The sequence below is a fragment of the Uloborus diversus genome, chromosome 3, assembly GCF_026930045.1.
Source record: "Uloborus diversus isolate 005 chromosome 3, Udiv.v.3.1, whole genome shotgun sequence".
In the NCBI taxonomy this organism is placed as follows: Eukaryota; Metazoa; Arthropoda; class Arachnida; order Araneae; family Uloboridae; genus Uloborus; species Uloborus diversus.
Window position 1 is genome coordinate 160169990 of NC_072733.1, and position 18113 is coordinate 160188102.

Sequence of the window (18113 nt, forward strand, 5' to 3'; positions counted from 1 at the left end):
ATAATTTTTCAAGTGCTTTTTAATGGACACACTTCTTAAATTAATGTTATTTACTCAAGATTTCCACAGCAAAAGGGATGCATTTTTTTTATAACGGATTAACTAAAGTCAATGTTATTTCTTGTCGGTCCAAAAGTTGGATGAAGGAATTTCAATCATCTTTGGGAAAAAAAATCTGAAAGAACTTTTGATTACGCAGATTTTTTTGTTGTTGTTTCTGTTTAACATGACAAACTTTCAAACGCAGCTAAAACAAAACGGACAAAAAATACATGATCAGAGCGAACAAAAATAGAAATACTCTTCATGATTTGTTTGACATGTATCACGCAAAATGATAAAATATTAGGAAATTAATTTTTCTCTATCCGACTTCATTTAGGTACTAATACTTACCTGCAACGAATATGATACAAATTGCAAGAAAAGTATTTACGTTAAAAAAATATAAGTGTAAGCTTAATTAAAGCAGAACATCTTAATTAATTGAAACTATAAAATATTCAGATTAAATCAAAGAGCATGTAAAGTAGAACCGCCAGAATAAAGCTCCCTGTATATATATATATATATATATATATATATATATATATATATATATATATATATATATATATATATATATATATATATATATATTTAAAATGATTGTCCATTTTGCCGTCTTCGCATAACTTTTTAAAAGTATTTCAAACTAAAAAAGATAGTAAAAAATATATAAATAGATCATAAAATATTCAAACTTTGTATTATGTCTAAGTCACTCGTTTGGAAGAAGAGTGCCATAGTGCCACGATATGAAATTTTTAATTAACTTTTTTTTTTTAAACTTAAAGGCATTCAGAGGGCGTTATCTTCTTTGGAAAATAACGACAGATTTTTTGTTCCAATATTAACCACTGGAGAGCACAGTAAACTTACTTTTCTTAAAGCAAATTGCCTGAAGAGTTCCACTTCAAACGCTTCTCCTGTAAAATTTCATTTCTTCGTATTATGTCACTCTCCTTCCAAATGAGCGAAGTGTTAAAAAGCTGAGTATGGGTGTGGGTGCTCTTTAAAATGCCGAATTTTAAAATTTAGAGTCTAAAATATTTTATTTAACGATTTACAAATTGAGATGTTTTCCTCGTATGATTGTTTGTGGTCGCAAGGGGAAAAAAACGCAGTTTTTGAACGAACAAGCAGTTGCTATTGAACTTTGACATAATTTATCGATTTTCAAGTTTTCAGATTTTAACTTAATATGAATGGCGATTGAGCTTTGGTTTTAGGTATAAATAACTGGATTTTTCAACAAAAAGAAAAAATATAAGCTTTTTCTTCTGAAATATAAGCTTTCTCTTCTTCAAGTTCTTCCAAACTTACAAACTTCAAACATGATATCCCGAGAAATTATTATATTATTTAATTCTTTTCAGGATTACTTTCTTTAAATGGTTTTCTAAAGAGAGTGCTTCGGTAAATTCTATATTATTATTATTTTTCAAGTTATGGATCTTTATTTTAAAGATGTCAAAAATTTTAAAACTACCATGACAATAGTTCGATTACCTCTAAAAACGTGATTTGATCAAATAAAAATTGCATTCTATTGGTTCTTTAGATAAAAATATGTAGTTTAATTTAACATTAGTTTTATTGGAGTTTTCATAACACTTTGATATCAAGCACGTTTAAAGTTTTTTTTCTAAAAATAGCGTAAGATTAACAGTTTTGTAATTAGGTTAATTACGAATTAAAAAAATTTGTTCGAGTCGAATAATGCATAACTACATGTTTCCCAAGCCTCAAAATGATTTCTTTGTGTTTATTTCATGAAATTACTGTATTGGCCGTACAAAAGGCTCAACCTAAGTTTAATGGAAACTTAGTGAGGCATTCTGTCACCAGAAGTATGAAAAAATGGTATTCAATATCAAAACAAACAAGAACTCATTATCTGCATCCAAAAAGCCAGGATAAACGTTTCCCAAGAACGTTCTTCCACGTCCATGATATCATCCACAATACCACAAGGATTTCTAGCATAAAAAGGCATTTTGTGTATGAATTTCACTGAATTATTTCAAGAATATTTTTTACTGTGCAATTTTCTGCATGTTCTTATAATTCTGACCACCACTGTGTTTTTCTGTGTAGTTCTTTGTAGGGCATTAATGCATCCATGATCACTTGTGTCACTTCCATGATGGGATCTTCCTTCACTAACAAATCAGAAAGATCATTTGCCCTTGACTAGGAAAGGCTCAAAATTTTCAATGTGAAAGTTTTTGGTTGTATGTCATTGAAGTCGATATCCTCATTGATTTCGTCCTCCTTTGTCACTTTTAAAAGCTCTTCCAGTGAACTCTGAATTGTGTCAATTTAATAACTTCACTTCTGGGAAGAGTTCTGGATCCAATCGCAAAAAATGTCTCCAGTCGTCCGAGCTTGCAAATTAGCATGCAAAAATGCAATTTATTGCATGTTATTTGCAGTCTCAGAAATTTGGATTTTGAAAGAGGGACAATTTATCTTTTTTCAATGCCGCGTCTGAGTAAAATCAAAACTTATCCGCATAAAATAAATTAAAGGGGTCAAATCTTAAACGGCGTAAATAAACCCGCGTAAAATGATGGTCTACGGTATTAATCTAAGTACACAAAAATATGTTGATGCACACTAGCACAGAAGAGAGACAAAATCAAAATACTTTTTTGCCTGAAAAAGATATCACAAAGCCGAGGCAGTCACCGAAGGCTGCTAATCTAATGCAGCTTTCGAATAACAACTATAAAAGTACACCAGTAATACCAAAAAAAAATGCTTTACTTTTTTGAAGAATACAACAATTTTGTTCTGCATTATTTCAAATATACTTTGAAGAATCTGGGAACATTTCTTTGTAGCTTTGAGTACCATTCGTGCGTATAATTTTCTCTATAGAAATGACTGAGCATTCCATCCGTGTGGTAAGTAGGGTTTTCGGAGTCGTTGAGTCTGAGTTGAACTGATTTAGGGGTAAAAGAGTCGGAGCCGTAGTGGCGTGTAGAAAGCTTTAAAAGTTCAAAAGTTGGAGTCAGTCATTCTCCCTCGAAATATAACCACCGTTTTCCTCTATCACATCCCACTTTTTAGAAATGGCACCCGCCAATTTTTTTTTTTTTTTTTTTTTTTTTTTTAAGTTTTCGACAAATTCATTGCCATAATTATCATTTAGAGAGGAAGGGAGCATTATTATATTAGCCGTTAATGCTCTTCCAAGGGACTATAGAGGTACAAAGTTCAAAAGCATGAACATTCGGAGCAAGGTTGGAGACTCATGGGGTATTTCCCCTTGGAATATTTTTTGAATGATCAAAACCTTTTTTTTTTTTTTTGCATCGGTTTGTTTTACAACTTTTTCACTCATTCTTTTGGCAAAAAACCAGAGTATAGGACTCACTCTTATGAACCCCATGTCCAGCTGTATGATCTAGCTGTCATTTTCCAATAAAAAGTAAATATGCCTATGCATTTACTGGACCAGCCACAAAGTGAGAAAACAACAAAAGTTTTTTGCCCATCCTTCGTCGTAATTAGCTGGGAATAGGCTATACATTTCAGAAATAAGTTTGCAAACTATGTAGAATTTATTTTTAGATTTTCGTGTGAGTATCACATTCTCAGAAAGATGTAAGCATTTCTTTCGAAATTACAAATTTTGTTTGAAGGGTTTTGACTCATAACACGCAGTTTTCCGTGTCTTCTTACTAAACTTTCAAAATATTTGACTGCATACAAGAGAAACAATACTAAAATATGAGTTTAAAAATTAAAAATTTGATGAAATATGAACGTTTAAAGCAATGAAACTTTCTCTGTGCATGCGCGAAAGATAACAATTTACAACCTTCAAAATTTAAAACATGAGTAGTTCCTTACACTCTTAAAAAAAAGCTCCAGTTCAGTACCTTAAAAATTTAGAAAGATATCAGCGATCAAATGAGCACAAGTTCAATAACTCTTGGATAGGCGATGAATCGTAAGGGGTCGTTCGATAATTTGCAACATTTGACTGCAATCGTTCAGTGCAATTCATTGTAAAAACAGGTTATTATTTTACTTAATTCTGAGCTTTTAAGTCTAGCAAAATGATTATCTAACTTCGTTAATCTAATAACATACTAAGTGCACTTACAATTTTACTTTGCTTCAGTTTACGTGCTGAACTTACTAATTCATGTATACTTGCTTTAATATAGCACTATCTTCAATAAACTTTCTTTAATTCGCTAAACCAACTTAAGTCCAATTACTGAATACCCAAACTACTAAGGTTCATTTAATCAACTATTTTTCTGATACAGATAAATCGACGAAATTAAATATTTGAAGTAAGCATTATAAAAAGTTATTATCGGTTTTTATTACTACATAACGTTAATCAACTTTGTAAATGATTATAGACATCTGCTTAACTTTGAATTTCTTTTACAGAAAATGGGAAACGCAGAGAGCAATGTCAGCTCAGGTGTGAAAAAACAAGCTGATAGTGGCTCACTGAAAATTTATACTCTCATTAATCTGAAGAAAGGAGGAACTCTTGTTGAACTGATGCAAGAAGCTGTAAAATCGAAAGATTATAGCGATGTGAGTGTAATATTGTTTTTAAAGTGGAAAGCAATTCTCAATTTGTTTTTAGTGAACTACATATGTGGTTTATACTGTAAACATAAATTTTGTTAGTTTTTTCCTTTCATTTCTCGTTTAAGATACATTCACCGGTAACAGAGACCTTAAAATTTTTGACGTTATGTCTTGCCTGCATGGAATATAAGATTTTTTTGTCCGTAAATTCTTTGCCCATTGAAATTTTTGTATATCTAGGTATGCCCATCCATCGGCGTAGCCAGGGGGGGGGGGGGGCAGGGAGGGGCAACTGCCGCTCCAAAGAAGAGAGCCTCTGATCCTCACGCTCCTCCCTAATGTTTTCATAAATAATTTTAAAACATTTTAAAGACTTTAATTTAAAAAAATTCTGGTGGAGAGCTGTATAACTGCATTTTGCCTCTCATCTGACCATAAATGGCATGAAATGTTTCTTTTTTTAAGGGGGACATGAATTTCCTGGTCCTGGAGGCGGGGGGGTGGGGCAACTAAAAACTACTATTTTGTTGCGCCTATGCTCGCCTCTCCCAAACGGTAATCCTTGCTACGCCTATGGCCCCTTCCTCTCAAGACCAGTGGCGTTCCTCCTCCTCTTAAGAACGATATCCCTAAAAAGAGATAAGACTTCTAAACATTTTAATAAGGCAGCTTCCTCCCTTTCACTTGGGGGCACTCATGTTTTAGCAAACTTTTTGGTAGTGGTTATTATAACAGGGATGCCCCCTAAGATCAAGGGCACCCACCCCCCAAATATCGCTAAGACCCCCCCCCCCAGCAAGAGTAACACCCAAAGTTAAAAATAACCCTCAAAACACCCCTTAAAAATCTCAATGGCGCAGTTTACGCTATGACCCCCCCCTCCCCAGGGGTGGGCTTCCCTGATTAAAATCACTATATCTCATGTCCTTCGGACTACGATCCCTGTGCGTTATGATTATAGATGCTTTGGTTTTAAATATTATGCAAGCCCGGTTTCAAAGATAGGCGACAGTTTTTTGAGGGGTAAATTTTGCAATGTCAAAATTTATAAAAATTTAGTTTGAAAAAAAGGTGAATTTTAAAATGAATTACGGGATTTTTTTTCTGCTCAAAGTAAATTGCTCGAACAATGTAGTAGGGTAAGAGCTCCAGTAGTTGGCCATTTAAGAGAGCGATTGTTGGTTTTTGTTAACCTTTAAATTGCAGCAATCGATACAACAACAAAAACATTGTAAGACTTTAGACAATACCATTCTGATAATGATTCACTGAATTGTTTCAGAAGAAAAAACATTTTTATTTTAAAAACAAACCTATCTTTAATACGAGAAAATTCTCCAGTAGTTGGCCGTTTCATTTTCATTACTCTTATGGGGTATGAGTGAATAAATGTAAACAAAATTGAATGCGAAACTTACAGTACAGTATTGTACTTACAAAATTAATTATTCCAATGATTACGGAAGATGTCTGGATTCTTGATGTCTTCGTAACATTTATGTTCATATTGTTACAAATTCTGTAAATAGTAATTATTTTTTGTGATTAATTTGTCGTAATCTATCTAAATTTGGCGTTTATTAAATTATCTTTCATCTAAAATTATTGTAGTAACGTAACCTGTAAATATTTTCTTGTAATGAATATACAGCCCCCGTACATTCGGCTGAAGTATACGGTCACCTCATTTCTGAATGACAAAATTTGTGAATGAAAAGAAATAAAATAACGGTCTACGATTTTCGGGAATCTTTTGGAATATTGTGGAAACTTTTCGATGTGTATAAATTAGCGTCTCGCATGATAAAAAGTCAGTCTCGAGTTAGTTTTTGCCTGTGAATCGCTGCAGCGGTACGCTGGAGAGCATTTATTGCTCTGTTTTGTGAAGCCTTTTGAGCTGTATTTTTGCTTATTTGGATGTAAATACGTGCGTAACCGTTGACTTTACGGTGTTGATTGGTATTTGCTTAATTGCCGATGATTAATTTAGCAGTTGTCAACTATCTTTCCTGTAAATAGTGTAAATAAAGCTCCTGTGTTTTTCTCAAGAACTGTTTCGTCCTTTCAAGAAAGTTGAAGCTGCACCGAACCCTTAACAATATTATTTTTCAAACTGCAAGCAGTTTGGATACAATCATCACATGCAATACGTTTTTTTATTATTTATCTTCTACATTACTTATTAAAGTGGTATCATATACTGCAAAAATAGAAATTAAAGAATGAAAAGACTCGGGTTAAACCGGGTTTTTCGAGAAAGGAGAAACAGGTTTCTATATTAACTGTGTATGCTATGATAAAGACTGAATAAACGGACGGAATTCGTGATTGATGAAAATGAATTAATGATCAATATGATTGATATTTGACTGGTACAGGTTCATTAGAACGAAACTTCAACATGCGGAACAAAAAATTAAAATTGTAGTTTTGGAAACAATTTCACCTCAAAACAAAGGAAGTAAAAATCCGTTTTTAAACCACTTAAAGGATTGGCAATCTTAGGCACATTTGAAACAAAATTTATCATAAAAAAAGGTACTTTTGTTGTGAACGAACTGGAGTAAGACAAATTATGTTGGCAGGTCCGTATTTTCAAAGTTTTTCTGGTGTAGAGGGGAGGGGAGGGGGCAAAGGGTATAAATTCAATCCATTTTATTCGAAAAAAGCATCAAAATATAAGAAAATAAGCTTAATTAATTATGTTTCGAAAATACAAAACGTCAAAATTGTAGCCCTCCCCCCCCCCTCTGATGCCCAAATGACGGGTCTGTTTGTGGATAAATTGAAAATGAGAAATGGGGGATGTGTCATGAAGGTAATCGTAGAGTCTTCAACAAGAACATTTATAAACATAGAATGAACTAAAATGGAGTGGGTATCAATCAACTTAATGCAACTTTAAAATCATGTTATTTTGAAAAAAATTCAGCATACTTTTAAACAAGAAGTAAATTTTGATATCCTTATGAAGAAAACCTAATGAATTAAATATTTGGCTAGAAGCAGTAGTAAGAAATGGTATCAACATTTTTAATAATTAGTCAAGATAGTAGAATTCAGGTTTCTTGAACCTTTGAAGAAGCAAATAGTTTAGCAAAATGAGCAATAGAAAGATTAATAATAGGTTTAACGCTCATTGAAATAATTTGAGAAAAATTCATGAAAGTATCATGATTTGATTAAAAAAAAAAAAAAGATAAATTACCATTTGTTAATGACAAGTTAAATATTAGAACTTGTATTCTAAACGCAACGATGGACTGAACTTACAACCTGTTTTCAACCTTGTTTTTGAGAATTCTGAACTAAAATCAGCATTAGAAGCAGTAAAATGATGAAACGATTCTTTTTGTCGAAAAAAAAGTAAAGCCACAAAATATAAACATTTTCTTTGGAAAAAAATCGTTAGACGGGGAATTTTTACTCAAAACAGCTGAATTGTAGCTGTGTCAATACTTAAATTTTAATTACTCTTTGGTGAACATTAGAAAATCCATATTAAGTACATAGTCGACTACTGGGAGGTATATCAACCAAACAGTATAGAACCAGTGGTCAATCTGCCATGGCCGACTATTTTAAATTCATACGAATTCAGTACCCAGAGTGGTCGGTCACCCCTCTAAAAATAATTGAGTCTAAGAAGGAGTTTATTTTTTAATAGAAATGTTTAGTTACACAATCAATTAAAACAAAAGTAAAAGCAAATTTACAGTAGAACGAAAAAAAGAAGGGTACTTAACATTTAAAGATCATGTGTCTTCTTAATAAAAAATAAAAGAAAAAGCAAAATCGCAAACTAGGATGATGCGTACAATATTTAAAATAAAATGACTCATTACTACTTAATAAAAAGTACCCACAACTTCACTGTAATTGGTTGATAATTGGGGATAGGTAAGTAAATATGAGAATGTATCATATCCGATTTTGAGTCATACATATTCTATTCCTGAGCAGTTTTATGTCCTTGTGGCCGACTATTCGAGACTGGCCAACTACTGGAGCACTTACCCTATATAGGGTTCATTCTAAGGAAAAGAAGACATTTTGTCCTGCACATAACAGTTTTTTCAGAAGCCTAAGAAGATTGTATCGGTAGAGTAATTGATATGATATATTACATTCCTACTCCTGCCAAAGAAGTAAAAAGAAAAATTGACGAGTTGACATCATCAGGTGCAGAGCAAGAGAGTGATAACGTTACTTTTGTATCTTTTTCATTTTCCGGTACGAAAATTGGAAGGAAAAAAAAACATAGAATGTTGGATTTAGTTATAAAAGTCACATTGAAGAAGTGTGCTGCATGTTCAAGCGAAGAAGGCGATGCAAACTTCACATGTGACTTGCAATTTAATTATTTTCCTGCAGGAAGCTAATTTCTACTGGACCTTCTCTTATTCCTACTATGGGTCCTTTTTCACAAAATGCGTAGTCTTCATAAATTTTTAAATTACGCCATAAAAATGAGAATCGTTTTGTATGAATTTCCCATTTTTCACAACCAGTTTCCCAAAATGGGGACTTAGCTCATTTTTGTTTTGAAGAATATTATTTTAACTCATCCTAAATATTTTTTGAACTAAAAACCTCATGTTCTAACAGTCCGAGACCTGTTCTCTAAAGAAAATATTTTGGGTTTGTTTTTTTCTTTAAACTAGAGCTGCACAAATGTAGCAGTTTTATCACCCTCATTGCTTAAATTTAAAAGTAAATAGTGATGAGAAAGACTGCACGAGGAATATATTCAAATTTAAAAGTAAAAATCACTAGAAAATAAAGAAATAATGAAGCACTCCTTCTGCTGGTTAAATATACTAATATTAAAGTTAATGTTTTTCAGGAGTGCCCATCTTCCCTTAAGAGCAGGGGCGTACCTCCTCCACCATCCCCCTCAACTTACCATGAAGATCCCACCGCAAGACCAATAGCTTCCCGAAAAAAAAACAGGAAAATAACCCTAAAAGCCCCCCCCCCCCAAAAAAAAATCAGTCCCGCAGGCTGCGCCATAACATCCCCCACCCCTAGTTGTTAAACCTTCTGTTTTCATTAGTATTTTTGAACCCAAAGTATTATGGGAAAAACGTTCCAATATTTATGAAATATAAAAAGACAGCTTTTGATTTTGTTGATTTATTTTCAAAGCTTCCTTTTTGGAAGAACTTAAATCTAATTTTATTTACGTATTGTTTAACCAAATGAGAAATAGATGGCGCTAAACTAAAACTATGAGAGCGAGATCTGATTGAAGATTCATTGTATGCAATTGCTGCGGAAGAAAGAAAATATAGTGAGTTTCGAGGTATTCGTGGACAGGGATTTATAGGCATGGTGAAGATTATATATCAATGCATTAGAATTAGGGAGATTTTCATAGCACTCGACTATCTCATCAGTGAAAAAGATTTTTTTTCTTGCATAAACTAGGGCACCAGTAGTGTAAAGATGAACAATAAGCATCACATACATATTTAATGAAGACGGAAAACCCAATATAGTTCATTAAAAGGTACCAATTGAATTTGTATAAAAGTCTTAAGACATATCCATGGGGGGGGGGGGAGATTTAGGGAGTATATCCCACCCCCTTCCACAAAACTCAGAAATTTTCTTTGATCATAGTAAAATTCTAAGACTCACCATAACCCCACCCCTAATTTACCCATACCCCCTCTAAAATGTTTTCCTGGGTAAAAAAGCGTGCACTGCTAGAGTGCATACAGGGACACCCCGAACTTAAATTTTTAAGAGGGCGGAAATTCTTAATTTTTCGATTGGAACTCTAAATTTTGCCGAATGATAAAATACTGATATACACACCCAATGATGATATATACACACAAGTAGAGGAACGTGGGACAAAGTGAAAGAGCAAGGCAAAATGAAATGGTGAAATATTTACTCTGCTTTCAGCGTCACCTATCTAGTAATACAATAACTGTGTAACAACACATGTAGTCTGTTCCAATGAAGAAAAAATTACCTGTGAAAATTTTTGAATAGGATAGTACAGTAAAACCTGTGTAAGTTGACCACTTGCGGTGCAGCACTTTGGTGGTCAACTTAGACAGGTGGTCAACTTATAGAGGGTAGTAATGAAAACCTTTTTTTTTTTTGTCATTTCTTGTTTCATGCATTCATTTTTAACTAATTGGAATACTTTAAACTCACTTTCATTGTTTAACATTACTTTAAAACAATAAGAAAAAATGTTGTTTAAATATTTTTTGAGATTATTTAAAAAAAATGACTCGTAAAGTATCAAACAAATTTAAAATTTCTGTGAATCGGTCAAAAAAAAAATGCCTCATTACTAGTGAAAAAAAACGAGTTACTTGATATTAACAATTCCTAAAAATTCATAAGTCAAAAGTTACTCAAATTCTTCATTTGATTTTTTCTTGAACATTTGTAACCATGGTAATCTACTTTTCAACAAAATAACTTCTTATTGAAGTTTGGCGCATTTTCTAGAACCTAACATCAGTCCAATGTTTTTCGATGGAAACATAAATATTCATAGGATTTTCTAAAATGTCTGGTTATTTATTTGAGACATAACTGATGGAACCTTTAGTACAATCTAATGCTTTTGCCAAGTAGTCAACTTAAAAAGGTTTTTTTACAATACTCCAAACCAAAGCTGGTGTATACTAGTGGTCAAGATAGACAGGTGGTCAAAATAGAGAGGTGGTCAAGTTACAGAGGTTTTCCTTCATTATATAAGATAGGACTAATTCCGTTTCTGACAAAAGCGGTCAACTTAGACAAGTGGTCAACTTACAAAGGTGGTCAACTTTACAGGTTTTACTGTACAAGCAATTTTCAAAAGTTGATACACGCATAAAGATATTTTGTTGTAAGTCAAAAATTATTTTTGTAATTTTTAAATGTTAAAGCTCTTGTAATTTACATTTGAAATATTAATTGAGACCTTCTAATATTCGGTGCAGTATATATTTAGTTAATATTAAGCTTATTTGTATTTTAAATATTTCGCACAATTATACAAGTACATGCGGGGTAAATGTATGGGGAAAAGTGAAATAGTCAGTTTTGTTTAATTATTCAATCATTTGTTAAATCTCTTTCTATATTATAACCTTATTAATATACCTTAATTTAGTAACTCATTTATTTGTTCAGCCATTCACTTATATTCGTTCTCTCTTTTACTCACTCATTTATTTGTCCTCGTACATTTTTTTCCCTTCCACTGAGGCTGTATAAGAGACCCATCTCAAGAGGCCTCTGCGCTATAACCAGACCTAGTGCGCTCCCCAACAATGCATCAGTCTTTCGTGTGTCACCATTAAGGCGCTGATGCATGACACAGTAGTGTTTTTGACGCCCAGTTTCCACCAGATGGAGGCACCTGGACTCTCATTTGATGCGAAATTGCACTAGGAATTTAATTAAGCCGAGGGATATTCTAAGCCAAACGAATACCCAAGGGATCTTTTACATGCCGTATAATCATACGACATGGGCGCTGAAGATTTTCTACGTCTCGAAAATCCACCGACTGGCTACCCAGGTCAGAACCTGGGTCCCCAGGAGTAGAAGGCCAGCGCCTAACCATCACGCCATCAGCCGGCTTTGTCCTCGTGCATTAATTTATTTAATTATTCGTTCATTTTTTCACTGTCTTTTTATTTATTCATTCAACTTTTTATTTACTGATTCATTTGACCAAAAATATTTTTTATAATCTAATAGAAAACATTTCATTACAAAAATATTTCATTTTTCACTTTGCCCCATGAAAAAAAAAGTGAACTTTTTCCACTTTTTTCTAGAACAATAATTTACTGCCAAAAATAAGAAATACTGTTTCAATGCAAGTTTTATTGTAAAATACAATGTTCTTTCTTTATGTACTGTAATTTTCAATACAGTTTTCCAATTTGTTCATTTTGAAAAAGCTCAGTCATCTTAGCTATTTTACTTTGCTTTACATTCTCCTACATCTAATGAAAAGGAACATCCAGGCACTTACAAATTCCAATTATTTCTCGAAATTTGCCGAATCGTCGGACAAAATTTGCCGAATGATGAATTTTTTGGACGTTCACTGTGACCTCCAGTGACCTCCCATCCGGGAGCCCCTGAGTGCATATCATACGCTAAGCATGCACCAACAACAAGCTTCCTTTATTAAAATACAAATAAAACAAATTTGCGAAGATGATGTTCCACTGGAATCAGTTAGAAAACAAAAGCTAAGATTTTTTTTTTTTTTGTGAGTTTGAAGAAGCGAGAAGTAAAGTGAAGAGTAACAAAATAACAGTTTTGAGTAAAACGTGTGCAAATATATGTTTTTTTTTTTTTAAGTGTTCCTAAATCGTGGTGTGTAGCAGCACCTGCCAGGACTATTTTCATTTGCTACTATCATTTTTGCTACAAAACAGATTACAGTTTCTCTTACCATTTGTACTAATTATCTCGAAATAATACTGTATGTCATTTACACCTTTCAGTTTATTAGTGCTGCAATTGGGCAAAAGAACTCCAGTGAGTAATCGTATCTGGGCAAATGAAATAATTGGGAAAAGGTTATTTATTAGGTTTGCATTAATGTATTTCATTTTTTTTTTTTAACTCAATAATTCCACTGTCAGAATTTTTAAAACAACGATTATATTTCCTTTTTTATAAAGCAGTTAAATACTGATTCCTAGAAACAATATTTAAATTAAATACTGATGGACAAAGCTAAGAGATGGAATTATTTTCCCTCATTTCTCGCAGAAAACCGCAAAGAACCAGGACATGGGGCCCATAGAGTCTGCGTCCAGCTCCTTTGCTAATTCCGGTCTGCAATGCAATAGAGATTTTGAATGCCTTTCTAGAATAATCCTGTTGTTTTTTGCTGAGATTTAGGTAAAATGAGTACACATCATGGCTTAGACACTGAAAAACCACTCTGGAAGAGGAGTGAGTGAACTTCCAAACTCCCTACAGTAAGCAGCATGACATCCCGTTTCCCGTTAAGCGACAACATGTCATATAAAATCCCTTTTTACTGCCGTTTTTCAACCTAAAGTTTGAACCTGATTGAACTCTGGGCCAATACTCACCCTCATGAACAACATTTTAATTAATGTTTTGTACGCATTATTACATTAGTTATTGCGTTATTTATATGAACGCACACAAAAAAACCACATTCATACCCAATTTCATTTATTTCTGGAGAGTATTTCGCGAAACACCTTGGGAAAAATTTCTCCATCTTCTAATTTTGTCCACCAATGTATTATTTTGACCAATAACGGACAGTTTTCATAAGATAAGTCCGTTACTGAGACAAAAATATTATTTAAATATTGTCTCTACAAATTTTCAAAATTTTATTGTATTATATGGAAGTAGAGTCAATATCTATATTCGTAAATACAAACGGAAGTTTATTTGTGTGTATGTTTCTTATACAAATCAACATTTGATGTCGGATGTTTGGCAACTTTGGCATAAAAGACTTTTGATGTTCAGGAATTCACATATAGGGGACCATATGGGAGCAAACCCTTCTCATAGGAGGGTGTTTCTTATACAAATCAACAGTTTTCGTCGTATCTTTGCCTAATTTGGCACAGACGTTTTCTGATGCTAAGCAATTGTCATGGGGGAGGGGGGATTCACCTCCCTATAGAAAGGGGGCGAAAACAACCCACCGGGGTGTTCCGTATACAAAAACTATCCAAAGAGGCCTAAATTTAAATTTTGAGTCATGATATTGCTCTTTTCACGTTGAAGGGGAGTTTTTTCACTTTTTTGGTTCTTTTATTTAAACCGGATTGTTGAACATGTGTCATTTGACACGACCTACTCGACCTTTTTTTTTTCTTTTTGAGGTTGACCTTGCAATGCAACCCGTTCTTCATAAAGTTAGTACATTGACTGAGGAACTAAAAAATTTGGAGTGTTTGAAGTGTGTTTTGTGAAACAATCGAAGCACCTATTAAAATTAAATTTCCCTCTTTTGAGAACCAAACCTGCCTGGTGTTTGGTGTGAGGCAGGCTCGTCATTTTGGGGATCTGGAGATGGCAACTGAGATCCTCCTAGCTTCGAAAAAATAATGTATTTACGTGACAGTGGGCGTAATTTTTGCTGTTTTTCTGTATATTTGCATTAGTTACACATATTTTCCCTTCCTCCCCCTGAAAAATTTTAAATTGCGGGCCTAGTCGCTGATGTGAGGCTTATTAGATAATGTTTACGATAACTTTTCTGATACACCATCGTCTATATGCGTCATTATTTTACTCTTTTTTGTTTCTTTATTCACGATAAGGACTTTTCTGATGAGGATGATACGTGTAAAAGAAGTCGGACCAACCAAAAAAATTTTGAAGACAAAATGATGGAAATCCATGGTTACAGTTTAAGACCAAAAATATTGATTTTCTACTTTTTTTTCTCACTGTAAGCTGAATACGTTCTTAAAAAGCATTCATAATATCAAAATAATTTTACAGAATTCAATCTTGTTCACCACACATTAAAATGTAAACCGAATTGTAAGCAACGTGATTTTGTGAGTGGCTTTTGATATATAGAATTCTCTTCTTGTCTTATTCTAACTTTTCATGTCTTTATGAACTAAATTGTCGCTTTTCAGTAAGTGCTTCAACTTCGTATGCCCGTTTAGTAAATATATGTTAAAGCTATAAATGTATTGCCTATTTTTATTTGCAATCTGAAATAGGATCTCCAGTGCTTACTTGAACTAAAATAAAACTTCTTTCATTCGTGAATATTCCATCCGTGAAATCAGTTTCTGTTCAGAGCTATTTGCAAAATGCAGCAGACTGTAAAATCGTTGAGGACACTTTTGTCTTTCAGTGCATTGTATACACTAAACTCATTGCTTGAGAAACATAAATTATATTGACTGAAAACTTTTTTTTTATCCACCATCTAAAAAAATGAAGATTCTTTATGCGTGAGTGCTCATCAGTAATTGAAAAACATGTTTTGAAATAGTTAATCGTGTCAAGGGTTGACAATCAGAGACAGTTAAAAATTATAAAATCTTAGAAGCCAAGACGAAGTTTTTGCTACCAGGCGTATTGAATCGATGATTTTAGAAAAGGCGTAAGTCTCATTGAAATTAATAGGAGTTACTCCCTTTCTAAAATCGTCGATTCAATTATTTCTCAGAGTTTAGAAGAAAATTCAGCGTAACATGGCATCTGAAAGATTCTTGTCTTGGAAAAAAACTAGAACCTAAGGTATTTTTTACTCGCCAGGGTGACCCAGTGCCAGGTATTTGGCGGCCTTTGTCGATGACGGATCATTTCAAATTACTGTCATCTTAAGAAAAACATTTTTTCTTCTTTTTTTTCAGTTGGATGAAAAAATTCGAGAACTCGTACTTCCTTTCTTGTATAATAAAGGGGAGGGAAGAATGGTACCCATTCAAGAGCTTGTACTTACCAGGAATAAAGATAGACCGAAGCATAAACAACTCCCTCAGAACAGAGAAGGGGACTCAAAGACTTCGCCTAAGTCTTCGACTATAGATATATCTGATGCATCAGAAAAAGAAGGTAATGATGTGTTTATTGCAATAATGTGAAGAATACTAACAATTATTAACGTATTCTGAAATAAAAAGTTTTTTTTCAACTTAACTTCAGTTCAGGTATCAATTAATAACGCTAAAAAATAGCAAACCTTATTTCCACTCACTTGAGAAATAATTTCCCAACAATTGTGAGCATTAAAAACAAGGCCTAAAAACTATTTAAACGCTTGAACATTTAAGAAGAGTTATTTTCCCTTAACAATATATTTTGATATTTATTATATTTTAAGAATTTGTGAGTCATCAGTAAGTACGGTGTTTATTTAAGAAATATTTCTCAATTTCGTATATTTTATGGTTTTATACAAAGGAATACATTTTATACAGTCGAACTCGCTTATAAAGAGCCATGATTAAACTAGAACTCAGTTTTGGCGAGGAAATCAGAAAGGTTAAGTTGGTACAATGTTAAGTTTATTGGAGAAAAACTTGCTTTTAAAGAGCAAACCCCGCTTAAAGAGAGTATTTTTCTGATTCATAAAATTTCTATTGTTTTCCAGCAAAATGATGAGTGTTACATTCTTAAAATAAGTTCTGACGGCATTTTTTAAATTGTAGTAGTAAGAGAAGCATTGAAAAAATACATATATTTGTTGACGTCAGTGTTTTCACTTCCCTGATACTTATTTCCGATTATTGTAGCTCAAATTTAAACTAACTCAAATGAAAGAAATTAATGAAAGCGACGATGATAGCAAAAATTAAAGAATTTGAAGCTGAAATACCATCAACATACTCACTATCTTTTGACATGCAGGAAAACCGTTATTTGAAGTCGGGGTGAAAATGACGATGCTTTGGCCAATGAATATTCCTCGAAAGACATTAATACTGCAAAAAAGAGACAATAAGGCAGTTCAAATGAATTTTCCAACTTCTTTGGCACTGTAGAGAAATTGAAAACAAGCAAAGCAAATATGTAAGAATTTTAGTGATTTTTTTAAGAGCACTCGGTAATAACGAGGAAATATCGCGGTCCCTTCTCTTCGTTATAAACGAGTTCGACTGTATAATGTATAATGGATTAATATTTCCCTTTTGTTTCATGCTCTATGCAAGTTTTCGGGCTCAATATGCAATTTCAACTTTGAAAAAGTTGTTTCATAATTAATGATGCTGGCTTAAACTATAATATCAGCTTGCTGTCTTACCTGTGCTCCCGGGCTCGTCCTTTTACTTGCACAGTAGAATTAGCTTCCAAAATATTTTCTTCTAAAAAATGTAACTTTTGAGCTTCAAACTCGCGAAGCAACAAGTTTTAAAAAATAATTCCTAGACTAAAGAGCCATAAAGGGATTCTGTCGAACGTCAAACACGTAATCCTTTTTCAATTAATTTACGGTCAAGAAAAATGCCGAAAACTTTAATCCATTATGTTATTAGACTTTTCCGTACATGCATTATTTCCTTTGAAAACTATTCTTAAAGAAAACAAACAAATGAATGCAATTCAATTACGTTATTGTTTCCTTCACTTTAGGTTTTACTGGAACGGGGCACGAAATAAATAAAATTGAAAAAAAATACATGTATCAATCAGTAAATAAACGAGCTGATGTGTGCATCACATGACTTCCTTTTACTCCCATTTAATGTCATTTTCTCATTATTGGCAGTTTTAATATGATTCAATAGTTTACTCTCCAAATATCATCAACAATGGGCAAATTGAAACCAGATTTTTTTTTAAAAAAGGCCAAATTTGTCGCCAAATTGGCGACAAAACTTGGCGACCAAAAGACTGGCGATATATCGCCAAGTGTCCGCCAAATTATAACACAACTTGAGTTTACATCGAAAGTAACAATGATTTCCCCCAAAAAAGGGGCAAAAGACCCCTTTTGGAGCATACGAATGCAACCAAAAAGGAAGGTGCACAACTAGACCCCACTAGGACTCTACGTACCA

At 33.1% G+C, this 18113-nt stretch overlaps 1 protein-coding gene across 1 annotated transcript in view; it reads left to right on the top strand.

Annotated features, from left to right (window-relative positions):
* Positions 1 to 4461: 4461 nt before the first annotated feature.
* Positions 4462 to 18113, top strand: part of LOC129218356 (transient receptor potential cation channel subfamily V member 5-like) — a 119080-nt gene continuing 105428 nt past the window's right edge. The window contains 2 exon segments of the mRNA XM_054852599.1: positions 4462 to 4611; positions 15966 to 16167. Of these exon segments, the coding sequence (XP_054708574.1) occupies positions 4462 to 4611; positions 15966 to 16167 (352 nt within the window).